Source organism: Plectropomus leopardus, chromosome 3 (assembly GCF_008729295.1).
Source record: "Plectropomus leopardus isolate mb chromosome 3, YSFRI_Pleo_2.0, whole genome shotgun sequence".
Lineage (NCBI taxonomy): Eukaryota > Metazoa > Chordata > Actinopteri > Perciformes > Serranidae > Plectropomus > Plectropomus leopardus.
In genome coordinates this window covers 2,955,225-2,975,094 of record NC_056465.1, presented here as the reverse complement: position 1 = coordinate 2,975,094, position 19,870 = coordinate 2,955,225, and the positions used below count along the sequence as shown (strand labels likewise).

The 19,870-nt window shown below is 40.1% G+C and overlaps 1 protein-coding gene across 1 annotated transcript in view; it reads right to left on the bottom strand.

The window, feature by feature from the left end:
• Nucleotides 1-3,278: 3,278 nt before the first annotated feature.
• The window catches only part of nlgn1 (neuroligin 1), a 400,692-nt gene continuing 384,100 nt past the window's right edge, over nucleotides 3,279-19,870 (bottom strand). Inside the window, exons 6-11 of the mRNA XM_042483820.1 lie at nucleotides 18,671-18,937; nucleotides 18,056-18,417; nucleotides 15,384-15,544; nucleotides 9,122-9,278; nucleotides 6,056-6,133; nucleotides 3,279-3,875 (exon numbers count right to left, since the gene is read on the bottom strand). Of these exons, the coding sequence (XP_042339754.1) occupies nucleotides 3,279-3,875; nucleotides 6,056-6,133; nucleotides 9,122-9,278; nucleotides 15,384-15,544; nucleotides 18,056-18,417; nucleotides 18,671-18,937 (1,622 nt within the window). The remainder of the gene's footprint in view (nucleotides 3,876-6,055; nucleotides 6,134-9,121; nucleotides 9,279-15,383; nucleotides 15,545-18,055; nucleotides 18,418-18,670; nucleotides 18,938-19,870) is intronic.

Here is a 19,870-nt window from a genome sequence, read left to right as displayed (position 1 = left end):
TTGGCTTGTTTTTGCAGAGACGGGTATTAAAAAAGTCCCTGGCCCATGAGAATGATGTGTGATAATAGCCTTGGAATCTTCCTTTTGTTTAAATCCCAGATCATGCCTTGGCGCTTCATTTCATCCAGAGAAACAATCTGGAGCAAACAGATGTAATTAGTTTATTCAATTTAAATCTTATCCCAAAAAGCAACACTCCCTATGACAGACTAGATTTTATCCCCCCATCCAGCTTGTCTGCCGCAGTGTTATATGGGGTAACAGTAGTCTGCACTCATTATTTTGAATGACTGCACAGTGCCTGTGAGGGAGCCAAAAGGGGCAGGATGTATTCTCACAACAGAGACCTCCACACATCTACGCTTTAGTGAAAGGAAAACAGGGAGACAAGCGTTTCAGCTTACCAAGTAGCATCTCTGCGCCAGCATTCAGACTTCTATATCTGAGCACAATAGACTTGCCATCTAGGGTATTCCTCTCTTTCTGTTTTGAAGATCACCACTTTACCCCCCCAATGACTCTTAAGCGGCTGGATCCGACTGCAGCCTGCTTTGCTGCATGACACATCCCTACTACGGTGGCAAACATTGTTAGCTGCCGAGGCTTCACTGACCTAAAGATGTTAGCGATGGCAGAGAGTCTTGCAGCAGACGGTAAACTGAAGGCGGTGCGGATGCGAGGGGAAACCGTTTTGCTAAAACATCCCGACCTGTCAGCTCAGTAGAAAAGATGAGACAGTAGAGAATCCTAAGTAGAAAAAGAGTGGGGCCGAAAAAAGAAAAGCAGTAGCTCTTAAAAGTGAGGTAAGGAGGGTTGACTGTGGCTCTCGGCTGCTATGTACTCTTAGAAATAAAGGTGCTGACTAGAACTACATAGGGTTCTTTGGCTTGTTCCCAAAAGAGAACCCTTTTTGGTTCCTCCTAGAACCTTATTTTAAGATTCGAACTGGAACACTTTCAGCAGGATCTACCAAGATCCCAACACAAAGGGTAATACCTAAAACCATCTGTAAAAGGTTTCACCCAGAACCCCCTATGACGGGTTATAAAGAGAATGGTGGAATGGTTCTACCCAGAAGCTTCTCTGAGGGTTCTATCCAGAACATTTCCACATTCTAAGGGTGCACACAAGAACTTACAAAGTGGATTCTACCAACTTTCACATTCCAAAAGATAAATCTAGAACTCACCCAGGGGATTTCTCTGAGTACCCTTTCATATTCCAAGAGTTTATGCGGAACCTATCCAGGGGTTCTCTAAGAATAGTAATTGACTACATTACCCATAGAGCTTTCTCCCACTAACCATGGTTTAAGTTCTTAATGGAACTCTTAGTCTTAAGGTACAAACTTTCTTCAGAAAGCTTTCTTCAGAAGCAAATGATTCTGGGTAGAATCTTAGCCTTTTATGATGAACCCTACTGGAACCTATATTTCTGAAGGTTTGGGAGGCCTTTCTTCTTTCTTCCTCCCAAAGCACCCCCAAAAAGGATCACCCTTGGCTAATGATGAATGCAAAACATCATGGGAGTTGGCCTACCCTGACCTTGGCTGTTCTCCGTGTCCACCTGCTGTGCGTTTCCAGAGCGTTCCACCCAGTCTGATCTGTCTGTGCTTGGCCTTTGACTTGTACAAGTCATGTACAGACATTCATGTTTAAACAGCTCTGCAGAACCTGGCTGGATAACAGAAAAGAAAAGCTACATAGCCTGGAGATTCACCATATTTTCTTCTACTTTCACCCTCTTTGTCATACCAATGGGCGTCTACTGCATCACCCAGTCAACAGTTAACAAAAAAAAAGTGGGCAATGGAATAAACAGTGCAGGTAATTACTTCTATACGGTAAAGTGGTCCAATAGGTAGAATAGCAAAGAACATTGATCTCAACATAAGGTACAATGAGTTTGATTGATACAGTGTAATGTGATTTAACCACTATCAAAAAGTAGTACCAACACACAGAGTACAAAACTAGTCCTTATATGCCCAGCTCCACTCAAGCTATATTATGTTATGCAAGAAAGTTTGACCATATCCCCAGCCCCTCCCCTTTCTGTCCCCGACTCCAGCCCGCAACATCCACAACCTGGAACTGTGTTTGTCCTGCGAGGGTGTGTGTCTTCCTGTAATCCAATCAGGAAATCTGTTGGAAGTTGCTCCAATGCAAGGGAGAGGGTGAAAATTATTCTTAATAATGACATAATCAGCAGAGCAGCCATCAAGCAGATAAATTGTCATGCGCATCGTGCTAAAATATCCAATTATCCTTTGTCCCCCAGCTCTCTGTGTTGAAGTTGGATCTGCCAGAAAGCCAGTAGGTGGATCCTCGATTCCCACTGGTTCAGTCTTGCTGGCAGGTTTGTAGTATAGACCCCTCCCCGCCCCCCCCCCCCCCCCCCCCCACCAAGAGAAGAGGGCTTAAACAGCCTGGTGCTTAGTGTACAGATCTAGATATGTAAATAGGTTCTATACAATAAAATTGTTCCCGATCCTCAAAAATAAATGGATGAAAAGTATCTGTGAGATTTTTTTTCCTCAAAATGGTTCCATTGTGCATCTTTTTTTTCCCTTGGAGTTTCCAGTCCTTCCTTTGTTTTATTCAACAATTGTTTTTGCTTTATCTTACACAGCCTCCATTTATGAAGTTAACACATGCCTAAATTGGTTTGCGCCGCGTCTACTCACACTCTGTGCCCCACAAACAGAGTAATCTGCAGTGCGATGCCAAAGGAAAACAATATGTTTTCTTTCTTTTACAAAGTGCTCCCCTCTTCTTACCTCCGAGGCGTGTCTGATGCTCTGTTCTGCTTCCAGATAATACTGTCAAGCAGTCATTTGTCAAAAGATCCCGAAGGCCATATCTGTCGCTAGAAAGAAAAAGTAGTTTACTGTACCTTGTTTTGCTGCAATATCAGAACAAAAATAATAATAAAAAAAAAACATCCTCCTCTTTGTTTTAGCTTGTGAGGTTGTTTTTCTTCCACTCCTTATTTGTACTTTTTTCTTCTTGTCTTTTATTTTTCTACAAAAACATAATTATTCTTTTTTTTCCACTGGTCCAAACCCCCAGAAATCCCTCGACTATATTCCCTCAGGTATTAACAGGGTGTTGTACAATCCCAGTGTAATTCCATGGGCGTCTGACAACTCCAGGCTGGCGTTCAGCTCCTGACATATCTGTGTTTGTCAGCATGTCGGCCTTAAGTCTCTGCTGCTGCAGCGGCGCTAGCTTTGCCTCAGCCATCAGAGTCCTGCCTGCGTGGGTGCATCCACATGGCTATACCCGGGTGGTGGAGTGTGAGTGTTGGTGCGGGTGGGGCAGGGTGTTATTCTGCCCACTGCTTGGGAAGGTGTTGAAAGAGTGAAGCGAGGTGAGCCCCCCCATGGTGCTGGGGATCATGGTTATGGTGTTTGGCGTCATGAGCGGGATGTCGTCCGGTGAGCGCCTCATGGCCAGAGTGTAGTCCGGCGGGCAGGCAGTCCTCAGCACTACGTCGTGCGGGTGCAGGGAGTCACCCACCCCCCTGCAGTCCAGGTCCGAGTGCTGCTTCATCTGCAGGGACATGATCTCCTCCTCCTGAGTGTGAGCCAGGTCATTGGCGGCGCTCCGCTGGGGGCTGCAGCGCCGGTGGACATCATGCCGGCGTTTGTCCTTCTTGTAGTAAAGTGCGGCAAAGGCCAGAATGTTGAGGAAGAGCAGGGACGCTCCTACAGCAATGGTCACCGACAGCTCGGTGGAGTAGTCCCGCTGGTCCACCAGGTGAGGCTGGTTGTGGCTGTCCTGGGTCTCAGTGGGGAATGGGGTAGGGTTAGGGCGCTTGGTCACCAGAACCTTGGTTTTTGGGGTGCGATTGGTAGCCTCTGGTGGAGGGATCTAAAGACAGGACAAACAGTGGTCAGTATATCATGGATCTGAGGAGTTTAAGGATTGAAGGATAGATTTTTAATGAAAAAAATGTCTGAAAAAGTTCATCTGTTCAATCTGAACCATTTCACCTGATCAGTTTGAGAAGTTAAGACTGCACCCTTATTTAGTTAGTTTTAGTTGAAAAGCTTTGGTATCTTTCACACCTTCATTAGGGAACTTTGATTTTTGGCCAGCATTTGTGCACCTTAGAATTTAATCTATTGTGTTTGCATTAATCTATTGTGTTTGCATGGACAGAGGTCTGTGAAAACTTCATAGTGGTTACTTCTCTGTGTGTATCTCTTACTTATTCAGTCTCTCTTTCAAACTCAGAGCATACTAATTTGGATCCATGTTTTAACACTGTTTCAGTGGAGATGGAGGGTATTCAGTGGTAGTGCGTCATTGCATCTCACAGGATAAGGAAGTTAAAATTCCACCTAAGTAGACACACAGACCTTCATTCATTAGCGCATGTGTAATAAGACCTTCCATTAGCACATGCGCAGTAAGATCTCTGCTAGTGCATGCTCATCAAAGATCTCAGCACTTTACAGGAAATAATGTTTGGTAAGCAAAAAGCAAAAAAAAATGGAAATAATAATTTGATTATCTTAATCTATCTGAAGTATTTTCTTCAAAAATCTCATTTCCTTTTCTGTTCTTCAACTCCAAAGATGTAGCAGGATCAAGGACAAATGTAATTTTGTTTTTTAAACTTTGTTTAAAAAATGACTAATACTTTCTACCTTCTTAAGACCTCTCCTATATTTATTGTTTTTCTAAATGAGATAAATCTATTTAAATGATCACTGAATTAATACAAAATGGAAAAATCCTACATCTATATCAATAAATATCTATGTGCCCTTTTTTCTAAATGACCACTTGTGTTTTCTGATGTTTTTTTTTCTTGTGTCTATGTCCTGTGATTTACTCTTTACTTATCTAATTGTTGAGGATGACTACATCTTGTGATTGCTGCCCTCGCTCAGCTCAGTTTATGTGAATGATATGAACTCAACCACGGTGAACCTTCTTTGACCTTTTGATAGTAATGTTCAAAAAAAGTTCATTAAAAAGAAAATCCTTTTTGCTGGAAGACAAAAGGTCTTTCCACTGTAACGCTATACCAAACACAATTTTTAAAGATGATCCAAATTCTAATTGTCAAATGTGTTTAAATTCAGGATTCAATACTTGCAGTACAAATATCCACTCACATTCACAGTATGTGAAACTGAACTAATGTGAATCTAGGTGCTGGTGGAAAAGTTGTTTAAACAAGTCAAGTACTTCACTGTAGATCACAGTGTGTCTTCTTCAATTATACTCCACTTGTTCTGAAATCAAGGTTATACTCATTCATTCATTCATTGTCCGTAACCACTTGTCCTCACAAGAATCCCAGCTGTCTTTGGGTGGAAGGCAGGGTACACCCTGGACAGATCGCCAGACTATCGCAGGGCCGACACATATAGACAGACAACCTTTCACACTCACAGTCACACCTAAGGGCAATTTAGAGTCACCAATCAACCTGACCTGCATGTCTTTGGACTGTGGGAGGAAGCCGGAGACCCCGGAGAGAACCTGCGCAGACACGGGGAGAACATGCAAACTCCGCACAGAAGGGCCCCCGCTAACTGATCGAACCCCGTTCCAACCTGGGATTGAACCAGGGACCCTCTTGCTGTGAGGCAACAGTGCTAACCACAACGCCTTCAAGGTTATCCTTTACTTGGCAATACAGAGTTGTTCCTGAAGTAGTTTAAAGGTAACACTGTAGAGCGGGCTGTCTATTATCTCACATATTGCCCACAGGACAGCTTCATTTATTTTTGAGACAAAAAGGCTAAGACTAAGTCTTAAAGATTAGACTTTTTTTTGGGAATGCATTTGTTCTGATAGCACTTAATATATGTATTATGTCAATTGTATCATGTCTAACCACAGAAGTAGGAGCTAATGAGGGGCACTTGAGGGCAGGATTGGACAAGAGTTGGGTCAACAAACAATCTAAATATTGCATCTTAAAATCCCTTTTCGAAGTTCTTGGGTCTACTCCAAAACCTTTGCTGTAAAGGGAACGACTCAGGTAGTTAATTTTTAGAAGCAGGGTGAGATATAGAGGATTTAGTGCCAACCTTGGTGGTGGTGGGGATGAGCTGGGTGACCTCATTGAGGCTGTGCAGATGAGGAACCAGCTCCAACCACAAGTTGACCTGAGGAGAGGAGATAAAATATGAAGTGAGAGAGAAAACGAAGGAAAACCATATAGGAGATGTGTTTTGAGAAGAGCAAGACTTTAAAGTAAAATGAGAATGCACTGTAGTCACTCTGACAACCTGGATGCTAATATCACAAATTAATGTTAATGATGAAGAAGCTTTTCCATTTAATTAAGTAAAAATAGGCAATAAAAGAATAAGCGCAAACCCACAACTCCAATTTTCAGATCAACAATAGAGCAAGACTGTCCTTTTTAAAATATATAATAATGTTATATGAGTAACTGAAATTGTTTTTAAGAAGACTACAGATGGAATTAATTTTAATGTATTGCAAAGTGATTACTGGTCTACAGTAGCAACCCTCTCTCACTCCCAACTCGTCAAATACTGAAGCTTGGTCAATGGCACTTGGCGTCTGATACTGATGCACCAAGGCAACGTGAAGCATCTGTATGACATCATTATTAGACACTCAGAGCAACTGACATAGTACAACGTCGTGTCGTCATGCATTTAAAGACAGTCTGGGATAAAATTCTGACTGTGTCAGAAATTTGGGATGAGAATCTCACTGTGTGACTGCCCTATGTCTAGTAACCAACCGACAGAAACGCGGCATGGGATGATGCACTGATCAGCTTGACTCTAAATGCTAAGTGCTAGTAGATGCTAGTAAACACTCCGGGCTCTCGTTGCAAAATTGGCATGGCAAGTTTGGCCTCTGGTAGATGTTATTCACGGCCTCCTGTGTTTCCCTCGTTGTTTGCTTCAAGTTTTGCCTGCCTGTGTGGCTTACCTAGTCTGTTTGTCTTTTTGCCTCAGATCTGCCTAAAGCTTCTAGCTTTTTGTATGCCTCGTCAGCTCGAGTACCCGCCTGCCTGCCTCCCTGCCTGCTTGCCCGCTTGCCCACCTGCTTCACCTCTCACTGGCTGACGTTCCCTCACCTCACAGATTTCCAACACTTTGTTTTGAACTCTTGCCTTTGTTTGGACCACATGGAGACCACACTGAAGACTTCCCCTCACGCCACGCTCTGGAGAGCAGTTCGGCTTCGCTCCCCCCGTACCTGCACATTCTGAACTTGTTAATAAATTACCACTATCTACTGAGATCCTTGAGCGTTGCGTTTTTAGTCAGCACTTGGGTCCTACATCATGTCTCATAGGTCACAAAAACTTTTAATTGACAACCTCTAGTTCACCTAGTAGAGCAGGGGTTCTCAAACTTAATCTTTAAAGGCCTGAAACAGAACTGTCCATAACGATTGGTGATAAGCAAGGCTAGGTCCTGGCTGCCTGTTGACTCATCCACAGCAAGTGAAATGCACTGTGCGTCCTTTATGTCATCAGTTAACTGCTGAATTAGGTCATCAGCAAGCAACTCTCTTTCTCCTTGTCCAAGTGTTGTTAGAAAATATAATTTCAATGAATTTCTCTCATCTCCTGTCTCTCCTTTTTCTCAAACAGAGCCTCAACTATCTCATCTTAACAGTCCTCAACTACCTCTGAATCAGAGAAGGACTTATTGTTTTTGCCCAGCAGCCAGGCCACTCAGAGACAGGCTTCAGTAGTTCTCTCTGCTGTGTCACAGATCTCACAAACAACTTTTTTGTTGATTCATAGGAAGATTAACTGTTGAAGTTTTGTCTTCCTCACCTCTGTATTCTGATGACTTTACTGTTTGAAATGTCTGTGCTTTGTGTCTTAGTGGCTTTTAACATTTCCACTCTTCACATCTCAAACTGTGTGTGCACAAATCAAACAAATGGGATTTGTGTTGGATTTGGGCAAAATTAACATATATTTCTCTGTCCACTCATCTTTGGAATCTCAGTTTTCTTGGTCAACTTTTCTTTTCTGTGCACAGTTGGATAGTGACATACTCACCGCAGTGGTGAGGTAATGTACACTGACAGAAGACACCAAAGTCTCACTTTATTGTGCCCACAGGACAGAACATAAACCTCCGTTAGCCATTAACTGATTTGCTAAGCTAATTTGAATGGCCGCCTGTTAGCCGACCCTTGAATTGTGACATAAAATGATGTCATATGCTCGCTGGTGGTCATAGTTGCCATGACAGCATTGTCAAACAGGAAAACAATTATGTTAAAGACTAATCTCGGGCCAGGATCACTGAGATGATGTCAAAATAAACTATATTCTGCAAAAGTATAAAAGTATAAAACCTTTCTTTTTCAAAGTAGGAAACGTACACTTCATCACACTGTGTTATTGCATTACTAATATGAGGTGTCCAGACTGACTTGCTTGCTGCTGTCTTCTAGGTTCAGATCCAGTCCAGATCTGAACCTAGAAGAGCATACAGCCCATATAGACTAATATGACTAGAGGCCCTTTGCTGCGTGTCATCCCCCCATTCTCTCTCTTCCCTTTCCTGTCACTCTCAAGCTGCTCTATTGAAAAGAATCTTAAAAAAAAAAAGTTTATTAATTTTTCAGCCATCACTCACTACTAGAGGGGTAGCAAGAGGGTCATAGATTGATGCGTAGGCCACCTGACAAATGGGTGTATTGGACGGGTTAGGAGTAAGAATGTGTTGACAGGGGGCGGCATCTACCTCACCTTATAGAGCATGCGCCCCATATGCCGAGGCCTTTGCAGCGGCCCGGGTTCGATTCCAGCCTGCATGTCATTCCCCCTCTCTCTCCCACATTTCCTGTCATACTACAGCTGTCCTATCAATAAAGGGAAAAATCCCCAAAAAATAATCTTTAAAAAAAAAAAAAAAGAATGTGTTGACAGTAGATACTGAAATGACTGCAATCTATACTGAAGTGAGCCTGTGATGTGATTCTGAGAAGTCTCATAAAAACCCAGATATGTGGCTTAGCTGAGGTTCCTCTTAGAATTGTTTGTATTTCACTCCAGCATGGCTATCATGAGTATTCAGTAATGAGAGTGTTACAAAAAGATCAAAAGCAGAATAAAAAGTGTATTTAGTAATATCTAAGCGTACCTTGTTGGCCCGGTAGTGCTCTTTGACCCGAGGCTTCAGGCCGATATGCAGGTACAGCTGGTCTTTCTGGTTGTAGCGGGTCCATGCCACTTCCTCAAAGCGATTGGGCTTGGTGTGGATGAACTTGGTGTCCTGCGGGACAGGCTGATTTGGATCCCTGACAGAAAGAGGAAAGAAGGAAATTGTTTCTAATGAAATAAACCACAGAGAGGTGAAATATGCTGATGGTTTTATAGCACAACAGTACATGAGCAGCAGCATATGCGTTGCCTCCCATGAAAGATGCAGTCCTCTCCTCACTGATCAGTAATAACCGATCAGAACTTAAGTTAAACTAAAGGTGGAGTGGACCTTGTGGGACTGTCTGTTTATTAAAATTTTAATTTTGACCTATGTGTAGCATCTCCCTCTGGCTAATCAGTGTAATTATGGAAATACTGGAATGCAGTGCTGAGATGCAGACCCCAGGTTTCATCAAATATTAATCAACAGTTTCTGAGATATCACACCTGATTAAATCAGGACAAAAAAGGTCAAAAGGGGTATTACTGCTCATAGATGATTGGTTTTCTAAAGATTCTGATTGAATGAAAAGGTCTTAAGATAGCTAATAACCTCAGAAGTTTCTCTAATTTAAGTTTTATTGAAATGATAAGAAAAAATCAGCATGTCACAGTTTGTAAATTATAGATGTCTCGTTGAGAGCGAACCTATTTATATATAATTTATACATAAAAAGAAGCCTCCAGCCAAGGAATATGTTTGGGTAAAGATGCAGTTCAACCACGCTGATCATTTTCATGAGTGCTTTAAGAAGTTGCTTTAACCCTTTGGAACCTAAGCAAATTGACCTGATCCCTTAAAAAACATACAAATATGGCAATTAGCAACTTTGGAAGAAAAGACCCCCCCAGTTCCCTTTAAGAGTTTGGTGAACGGACAATTCTTTTTCCTTCATTTTATTTTTTTTTTAAACATTTTTTTTCCCTTCATGAGGCCATTCTTTTTGTAACCTCTACTAAGTTCTTGCTAATTAAGAGGTGGTTTACATGAAAATTTCCCAAAATTTAGTATAGGGAAAAGTAAAAATAAAAATGAACAGGGGAAATAACATGATTGAAAAAGTGCTGAAATACTGTTAATATATTTCTGTGGCATATTTTTAATTTAGTACCATGATAAATACATATGCAGTTCTCTTTACATTTTTTACATTTTTATTTTATTTTATGATCTTTTTCATACCATATTTCTTATGGCTTTCGCTAATTTCTTGCCAGTGTTTGAGGTCACCTCTTTCCAAGATGCATTTTGCTTTTTCTCCATGTTTTCAACAGAAATAAGACCAATGTGCTCAGGCTTCAAAGGTTTAAAAGCTTGTGAAAGGCATTTGAATGCTGCACAAAAAAAATTATGTCAGTCCAAGTTTCAAAGAGTCAAAATAAACTAAGAACTAACTATTTAAACATTTGTTTATGACCCAAGAATGACCTATACCGTAAATGCAGGTCTGTAACAATCAGAACATACTGAGGAGCTTACAGAGCGCATTGTGCACGGGCTCCTGTGCTAAAGAGACCCCCTTAAACTTAATCTGAGCCGAATAGAGCCAGCCATGTGAGCTATGGAGGCCCATTCAGGCCCACTGAGAGACCCATTGTCTGAGAGCGGCATATGGAGCCAGCCAGACCTCATCAGGAACACGCTTAACCATTCAAATTGGCGGCATAAATCTCCCAGGTACCCGGCATTCCACGTCAATTTGGGGTTATATATGTAGATCATTAGTGCCTTTCTCTTCCCCTCAGGGCTACTGGGCAGTGCACAGAAAAAGCCAATGTCCCCCCATTACGCTCTTGAAAAACAATTACCGCCATGACTATATGCTCTAAGGCAGCTTGAGACAGAAAGGGGGACAGAGGGTGGGGGGGATTTTTAATTTTGTCCCATCGAGAATGTCACTCTTCAGGCTACGACCATTAATTAAGGATGTATTTGAAGATATGTAGAGGGTATCTGCTTAGAATACCAATTACACTGTACAGTCCATAAAACACAATAGCACAATTCACCACTACTGCTCATCTAATATAGGTTAATACTGAGGAAACACAATTACAATGAAATCATCAATTAGTCCACGGGGTAGTAATGGTAACTGTGTGTTGTCAAGTGCCGGAAGAGCAATTGCAGAATAAATGGCAACAAAAACTGTTGAAATAACCCTGTGGCTGACCTTTGTAAAACTATGTTACATATATAAACATGCAGAAACTTGTAAATCAGGTTACTCTGTGGACACTGACAGAACAGATGATTGAGAGAACAGCTAGTTTCAGTCAAAAAGCCTTCACTGTGCATTAAAGCCCGTTAGAGCTAATGCAATGTCAGTAATCATACTTCTCCACAACCTCTGGCCTTATTTTGGAACCATGGCTGCCTTATTTTAACAATTTGAAACCTGGATCAACATCAGTTTCCTTTGTTGGAATGCCCTTCACAAGCTGTTTATATGTACAAACATGTCCTTCACAAGCTGTTTATATGTACAAACATGTATGTGTATGTGTGTGTGTGTGTGTGTATATTTCATTTCTATTTATTTTTGCATTCATGAGTTACGTTATTTAAGTAAGGAAGTGTATGTACATTTATTAGTTACTTGAACAATGGAGAGGGGATGAGTTCAGATAAGTTTGTACTTCTTCCCACTCCTTTTCAAACACTGGATTTGACCGTTTCTTTTTTTTTTCTTTATTCCTTTTCTTTTTATGCGCTATTCTTTTGATGGTTTGTATGTTTATGGTGTTGGAAAAAAATCATGTTTGAAATAAAAATTCAAATCAATCAATCAATCAAATCCAAGCAAACTGGTTTGATTTCTTTTAAAAACATAAAAGAAGGAGGCAATGAGCAACTTTGCAAAAACTGTTCCGCAAATTGCAACAAAATAAGTTAAAGATGACAAGAAAATGACCTAAAAATGTGTTTAAAAAAGAAGAAAATAACAAATTTCTAGGAAAAAATGCATAGAAAAACCTATATATTTTACATATATGTAAAATTATGTGTCAGAAAAAAAAATGCATATATTTTTTCAAATTGGCTCCTTTTTTCGCTCATTTTCAGGTATTTTTTGTGTTAGTTTTTGTTTAAGTAATTAGTTTAAGTAATTTTCTTAATTTTTGGGCCATATCTTTCGAAGTTGATCATTGTTTACTACGTATGTCTTTGAAAAAAATCACTCCAATTTGCTCACGTTTTACAGGGTAAAAGAAGTTTTTCATTTTGATATAAAGAGGGTTTTCACATAAAACTAGTCTATCTTTGCAGTAAAATATGCAAACAGTTTTTAAATTATTACTACTTTACCAGAGACAACAGAGAAAAAGGACTGCTGCATTTGCTTTTGCTCAAGAGGTAGAAAAGCTACAGCTACCAGAATGCACTGTGCTGTACCAGACCAACAAACAAACACTCCTGTGACATAATTTGAACTTATCCATTTAACACAATGGCAGCTGGCTGATACCAAATTATCCCATATAATACTTGTAACTTATAACATGAGCTTAAACATGTTTCTGAAAATGCAGGAACAGAATCTTGGTTTATATTTGAGCAGGGCTCTTTAGTTTTACTGTTTGATCTCAGTTTTTTTGGCCTCCATTTTCACTGTGCAGGAAGCAGGCCGGAGGCTTCCCTCATAGAATGAAATGATGTTTCTGAATGCAACAACTGGTTAAACGTTCAGCAGCGCAAACTGACTTGATTCTTTGTGTTAGTTTCAGTTTCAGTCAGTATTTGAATGTATTTATTCATTCATTAATTTTAAATACAAGCATGCATGGCTCTCTGTAATAATCTCTCCTTTCATTCTCCTAAAATATATTTTGCTGTTGTCCCGTCCACATCGCTCAGTATCATTTATCTTCTGTACTAGTGTTGTAGGACTGTCCTACGTATATTTTTCAGAGAAGGGGGATGGCTGGAGTGTGACTTTTTGAGTTAAAGTAAATATAAAACACTTTTTTTCAAGATGTATGTCCCTCACCTAAGCCAGAATTAAAACACACACAAGTTTCTCCTCAGTACTTATATTTTTTAATGCCTTCCCTCCTCATATGTAATGAACAGTCCCTATCCCTAACCACGTGCAGAAAGCCAAGTCAAGTTAAAGTTCGACTCAGGTGTCTACATGACAAAATAGCTCGACTTCCAACTGTATTAAATGGGTGTGTCAGTCCGATTTTTGTAGAAATTCAGTGTGGTCCAATTTCAGTTGGACTTACACAATAATTAGACTTTTTCTAACATCATGTACTGATTCACTGACTGCAGTCTTTGTTATGCACATGCATACTTGTAGAAAATCTGATTTTAAACCCAGTGTCCTCAGTGGAAACTGCTTTCTCCCTAGGAGAAATCTACCAGGGGAACCAGGTAATCCTCAGCCCCGATAACATAAACCAGGATTTCCGTTACATGACATTTAAGAAATCAGCTTACTGAAGAAAGCCGACGGTAACCCAGTTACCTAATTGCATGTAAGTGCACTGACAGACTGAAGTTAATGGTTGCTATCTTTTAAAAGATTATTTAAAAAAGAGGATAAAGATAGCAAATAGGTCCTGATCACACAGAGCATGTTTTGCAGCTTGCTGTCTTTTTTTTGTTGTTACTAGGCAACCATCAAATCTGTCTTCAACATAAACACTTTTTTTGCTGTAACCCTAACTCACAGATGTGTAGCCTAAAAGCTGCACAAAAAATGGATAGGACACAGAGAGACAGAGATCTGTGTACTGAGTACTGACTTCCATCAGCTGGTTGAGGAGCTCTGCCTGGATGATGGTCCGTTCAAGGCTTGTTTTAGGAGTTTAATAATCTGGTGTCAGTTGTAAGTCCTCATTATGCTTGGTGAAACATAATAAAAAGTAGTTAAAGTCAGATATGCTGGAGCTTGCCTACAATGAACTTGAGCTAACTTTTGCTGTTTGCAAGCTGTGTACACCACCATTTGCTATCATGGCTACCACAGAGAGCCCGCCTCTCAATTCATCTGATAGGACAATGGGAAAAAACGCCATTAGGCGGGTTTTCATTACAGATTTGTGCAAGACTAGCGAATTTTTCGAAATGCTAATAGAACACAGTTGTGAGATGACTGCATTTCCATTGAGTGATGTTCTGCGACCTCTCCTCTCATGATAACATTCCAAGAAGCATGGTGTTAGATGTTTAAAACATTAGCAGCTTTATTTTTATTGCAGCCACCGTACTAGCCATCGTTGTTTCCAGTTGAAGGCCACGCAGGCGTGTTATGGAGCAATAATGGAAAGACAAGCTCCTTCTACGTGTTTCAGACACAAACTGCCAGGGGTGAAAATGGTGTTTTGATGATTATATTGACTCTATACCATCTTTTACTTCAGTTCAAAAGTCTCTCTCTCTCAAAGAGATGAGGAAATACAAAGAAGGCTGTTTTACTCAAGCTTCCTTGCTTCCGTTTCAAAATAAAGGTCCTCTGACATCGTCTCCTTTGTCAGAATCCCACCAGTTGTTTACGCAAGGCATTTCTGTTTGAAATATTTGCAGGACTGTGTTGTTGACAATGCAGGAGCTTGTGCGACATCATAAATGAGTGGAATTTGTACTGATAAATGTGAACTAAGTTAAAGTACTTTCACAGAAAAAAAGATCTATACAATTAATTTAGATTAATGAATCACAGAGCATGTAATTAATTTGATTATTTTTTAAAATCGCTTGACCACCCTAATAATAATACTATAAAAATAATGATTACCCCTCCAAAGATAGATTAATAAGAAAAGAAGCAAACTTTTAGACCCAGCACAGTAAAGGTTAAAGTTTTACTTTCACTGTGCCTGCTGTTCTGCTGTTCCGTCTGTGCCCAGAGTACTCTCTGTTACACCAGAGTGGTGCAATATTTAACTAACTGTTGAACTACTAATGAATGGTCCAGCTCCCAAAATATTACATCACTTTGTGGCGACAGATGTTTTAATTGTCACAGGTTGCCATAAATTAATTAATGTGAAAGAAACTCTGTGCAATTTAGAGCATGAGTATAAAGTAAGTCTGTAACTTCAATTGGCGCTCTTAATACATAAATCTGGACTTTCAGACCAGCTTCAAGCACATTTGAACACTGACTTTGTGAAAGTAACTATGGCCCAGTCTATAGAGATCACACATATAAAGTGAGTGGTATTGGCCCTTGGGAGCCACATCATACCCTGTCTTGGCGAAGTTTGTCCAGTAGGTCATGACCACGGCGCTGAGCATCACGTCATTCTTGGAGAAGTTGCAGGGAAACAGCTCTGTGGGTCCAATCATCGGCAGGCCAAACACATACGGGATCTCATCTCCATGTGCTGCGTCTGCCCACGGTGGCACCTAATGAACAGCAGATGATTCCAATCACATCACTATTATTACATTTATGTGACAGATACAGGACAGTGACAGGCATTACTTTTGCTGCTGACACAGGGATGTTTTGAGCAAACACAGAGACGCAGGGTGATCAAAAGAGCTGGGAAAATACAATACCTCTGGGGAGAGAAAAGGGGAAATGAGATAAGTTTTTAATATTATTTTGCCTGCCATATCTGGCCCATTATTCTTTGTGTTACAGGGAGAGACACAAGGGGAAATAAAGGAATGGCGCAGACAGAAGAGGACGGCTTTGAGCTGAATTTGAAACTAAAATGTTGAAATACACATTACGCAAAGTCTGTTGAATGAAAAATATGTCAAAGAAAATGAGGGGATTTAATCACCACTCCTCACTTTCTTTCAGGGCTACATAATTAGTCAGTGTAGCTGTGTATAAGCAAAAAACAAAATATGCAGAAAATAGCCAAACTAGTAGAAAGGAGTTTGGAAGTCACAACTCAAAAAAGTGTCAGTTCTTTGGCCATAAGCTAGTCACTTACAATAATGTCATTTGAATAAAATTAAACCTTGTACTGTGCCATTAAATGTTTTCTTTGTACTGTACCGCAATCTGCCTTCATGTCACAATGCAATTAAGTTTCATGCTCTAAAACAAACAGGAGCAGATTTCCACTCAAATGTGACACAAAAAAAATGTATTCTAAAACTGTGTGGAGGCGGCTACAGGCTGCCTGCTTTTCACTGATGTTCTCGTTAGATTACAGTAATTACAGAAAATAAAATTGTGTACAAAGATTCTGTTGGTACATTTAAAGATTCAAGGTGTGTTCAAGCCAAAGAAAATGCTAATTTCAGAGGCAGGGCCATTGCATACAAAGTCAGTAGGATGCAGAAACGTGCTAGTTTAGTTTGCTCTAGATGGTGCAAAATGAACAGAAGACGTGTCCCCATGAGCTGACAAAATATGTTCATTTTATACTCCACTCAGGGATGGAGAAAACAGGATGAACAAGAGTTCCTGATAAGCTCTGAGATCAGTTCAGAATCCGAGCAGTCACAAATACAGATCCCTAACCCACTCCGTACAGAAATCATCTAAGCGTGTTGTCAGCTGGACGGGGAAAACATGTGTACAGTCGTACAATGGCTGTTTGTGGAGGGTACAAGTTCAGATTTGCTTAAATAAAGTCTTAACCCTTGAAATCTAAGCAAATTTATTTGATTTCTTTTGAAAATATATGCAAAAGAGGCAATGAGCGACTTGCATGTTTCATTGCGAAGAGGCAATGAAACATGCAGATTCCTAGAAGTTAGCTAAAGGTTAAATGAAAATGACCTGAAAATTTGTTCTAAAGAAGAAGAAAATTTTAAAAAATTATAGGGAAAAAATGTCTTGAAAACTATATGTGTAATTGTTATAACCATATATGTAAAATTATTTGTCAAAAACTAAAATGTACATATATAATTTTTTTGTATTTTTTGGGGTATTTTGTTGTTTGTAATTTTATTGTTACTTTTGGTTTTTTTTTTTACTAATTTCCTATTTATTTTTGGCCAAGTCTTGTTAAGTTGCTCATCACTTTCTATGCATGTTTTTAAAAGAAATCAAACCAATTTGCTCGGGATTTAAGAAGTATTTCACCAATATAAAGAGGGTTCTCAAATAATTGTGACACAAAGAAACTTATTTTAAAATTTTGTAGCCTGTAGCCGCCTGCTTTTTACTCGTGTTCTCGTTAAATTGCAGTAATTATAGAAAATCAAATCATATACAAAGAATCTGTTAGTACATTTGGAGATTCAAGGTGTGTTCAAAATGTCAATTTTAGATAGTGCCATTGCATACAAAGTCACTAGGCAACAGAAAGATGCAATGTTGAAGCCAGTCAAAGAATAATTAGATTAAAAAAAAAAAAAGAATGTGGGCTCTACAGCAGGGATACTGAACTTGCTTTGCCCAGGGGCCACTTTTGCTAAATGACAGGAGTCCAGAGACCAGTTTCTAGAAATTGAGGAAATTTGGGGCTTTGCCCATAACTCTTTTGGATTTTCCCCAGGCATGTCTTTGACAAACAGGCACTTGGCACCAGAATTACATCCAAAGTACCAAAAAAAGGAAAAAATCCCAGTATCAATAAATATATTTTCATTGTGAATTCAAAATGGTTGGTGGGATAAAAATTGAGTGTCACTGCTCTGTCGGATTATATTTTTCATATTCTTACTGAATAATGTACAGATTTTTAGGCATTTGATTACCTCAAATGGCTTGAAAAAAATGTGTGTACAGCTTCCATAAATGGGAAAAAATATCTCATCGGGGGGGCATGACCCCTGGGCTGAGCGCCAAATGTTTACAATGCCTGGCTCCACCCCTGCATCAAAGATGTTATAGTATGAAGAGCTGATATAAAAATGCTATGGTTACCAGCAGCACCTTTAAACATGACATATACTCTATATGATAAAGGACATGTCACATTATCCAGACAGCCGGACACCCACCTGTTCTGTCTGACAGTGGTGGTAGAAGGCGTAGAAGTAAGTGGGTGACCCAAAGCTGGAGTGCAGGTCAGCGGTGGCGACAGCCGGTGCCACCCACTGGTGATCGGTGAAAAGGGCCAGCAGTGTTTTCCGGCGGGTCTCTGGGTTGTGCCTGTCGGCCCAGTCTGTGTACATGAACTTGATGGTCTCTCGGAGGATGTCTTTCCCCTCTGGGTAGCCGTACAGGTCATCCACAAAGCTGGACACCGCGTAGTCAAAGTCGTTAGCCTGGACACCATTTTCATTGTCCACGATGAGCTCCACGAACTTCAGGCCCTCACCCTGGTTAACTCCCAGCATGATGTCGTAATTGAGGAACTCACCTTAAAAAAAGATGGTGCAGATAGTTGATAAAAAGTACAAATATAGAGTAAGAACAATGCTGGCTTTTAACCCTTTGAAAACTGATCAAACTGACTTGATTTCTTTCAAAAGCATAGAAAGAAGTCAGTGAGTAAAAAAAATCCAATATTTAGAAATGTAATGATCAGTAAATGTTTCCCTATTTTCATGATAGCTTTCTAATAATTCCCTCTCTATCCAGATTTTAAAGGGATAAGCAAAGTAATCTGATACCTTGCTCCATGAGTATCTGAGGGTCATCAGGTATAACATCTCCATCAATAACAGGTCCGAAGGCAATGTGGTAGCGAGCTGGCTGGATGTCTTGATCCACCAGCTCTTTGTAATGTTTCCTCTGGAGGCATCCCACCAGCTCCACAGTGTCCTCCAGGTTACAGCCCACCTTACGGGCCAGCATCCGCGCGTACTTAGCTGGCTGAAAACTAACAGCCCAGCTGGACAGAGCAGTGCCACTTTGGGCTATGGCCCTCTGGAACAGCCCTGCAGACAAAAACAGCAGCAGAGAAGCGACACATTATGATTCTGACATAGACATCCTTTTTAGACTTAAAATAACATAATGCTCACAAGCACACACAATGACAAAGCTGCACCTAATAAAACAGGAAATAGGATCAGGGAGAAGCCTGAGATGAAGTGAGGCAAAGTTTAACCTTTTGAAACCAGAGCAAATCGGCTTGATTTCACAAAAAAATCATGGGAAGAGCCAAAAATCAGCAAGAAATTTGTCAAAAATTACAAGAAAATTACCAGAAAACAAGTAAAAAAAGAAGAGAAAGAGATGAGACTAAATTCACCTGACTTTCCATCGGCATGAGGGTGAGTAGATACTGACTGAATTTTCATTCTCTACATGAAGCAGCAATGATAATAGGTAGCACAATTTCTTTTAAAATCATACTTATCAAATGCAAAATTTATTCAACTAAATTTAGGTGGCACTGTTTTTGTTTTGAATGCATCTGACTGAAACCTACACTGTTAAGCCTCACTCCCATTGCACAAAAAAAAAAACAACTACTAAAATCTGTCTTTTTCATGCAATGAGAATGCGCATGATTGGGATTCACACGCAGGTCAAAGAACTGCAGTATTTACAAGTTTTTATTGCCTCCGGCTCAGATCGGTATCATTGAAATCACAACACCCAAATGAACACGGTAATTTCAGCTCCACTCCGGGCGAGATGCAATGACGTGCTGCAGCTAATTACCCTCCATCTCTTCCTAAACAGTGCCAAAACATTGTTCCAAGTAAGTCTGCCCCAAGTTTGAAAGAGAGACTGAATGAGTAAGAGATATAAAAAAAAAAGAAATAACCATTGAAAACATGGCAGTGGGAAAGCAGCCACTTGCTCATATTTAGTAGGTTTACCTGTGTTTGAAAAACTTGCATGCACATGCTGATTTTGGT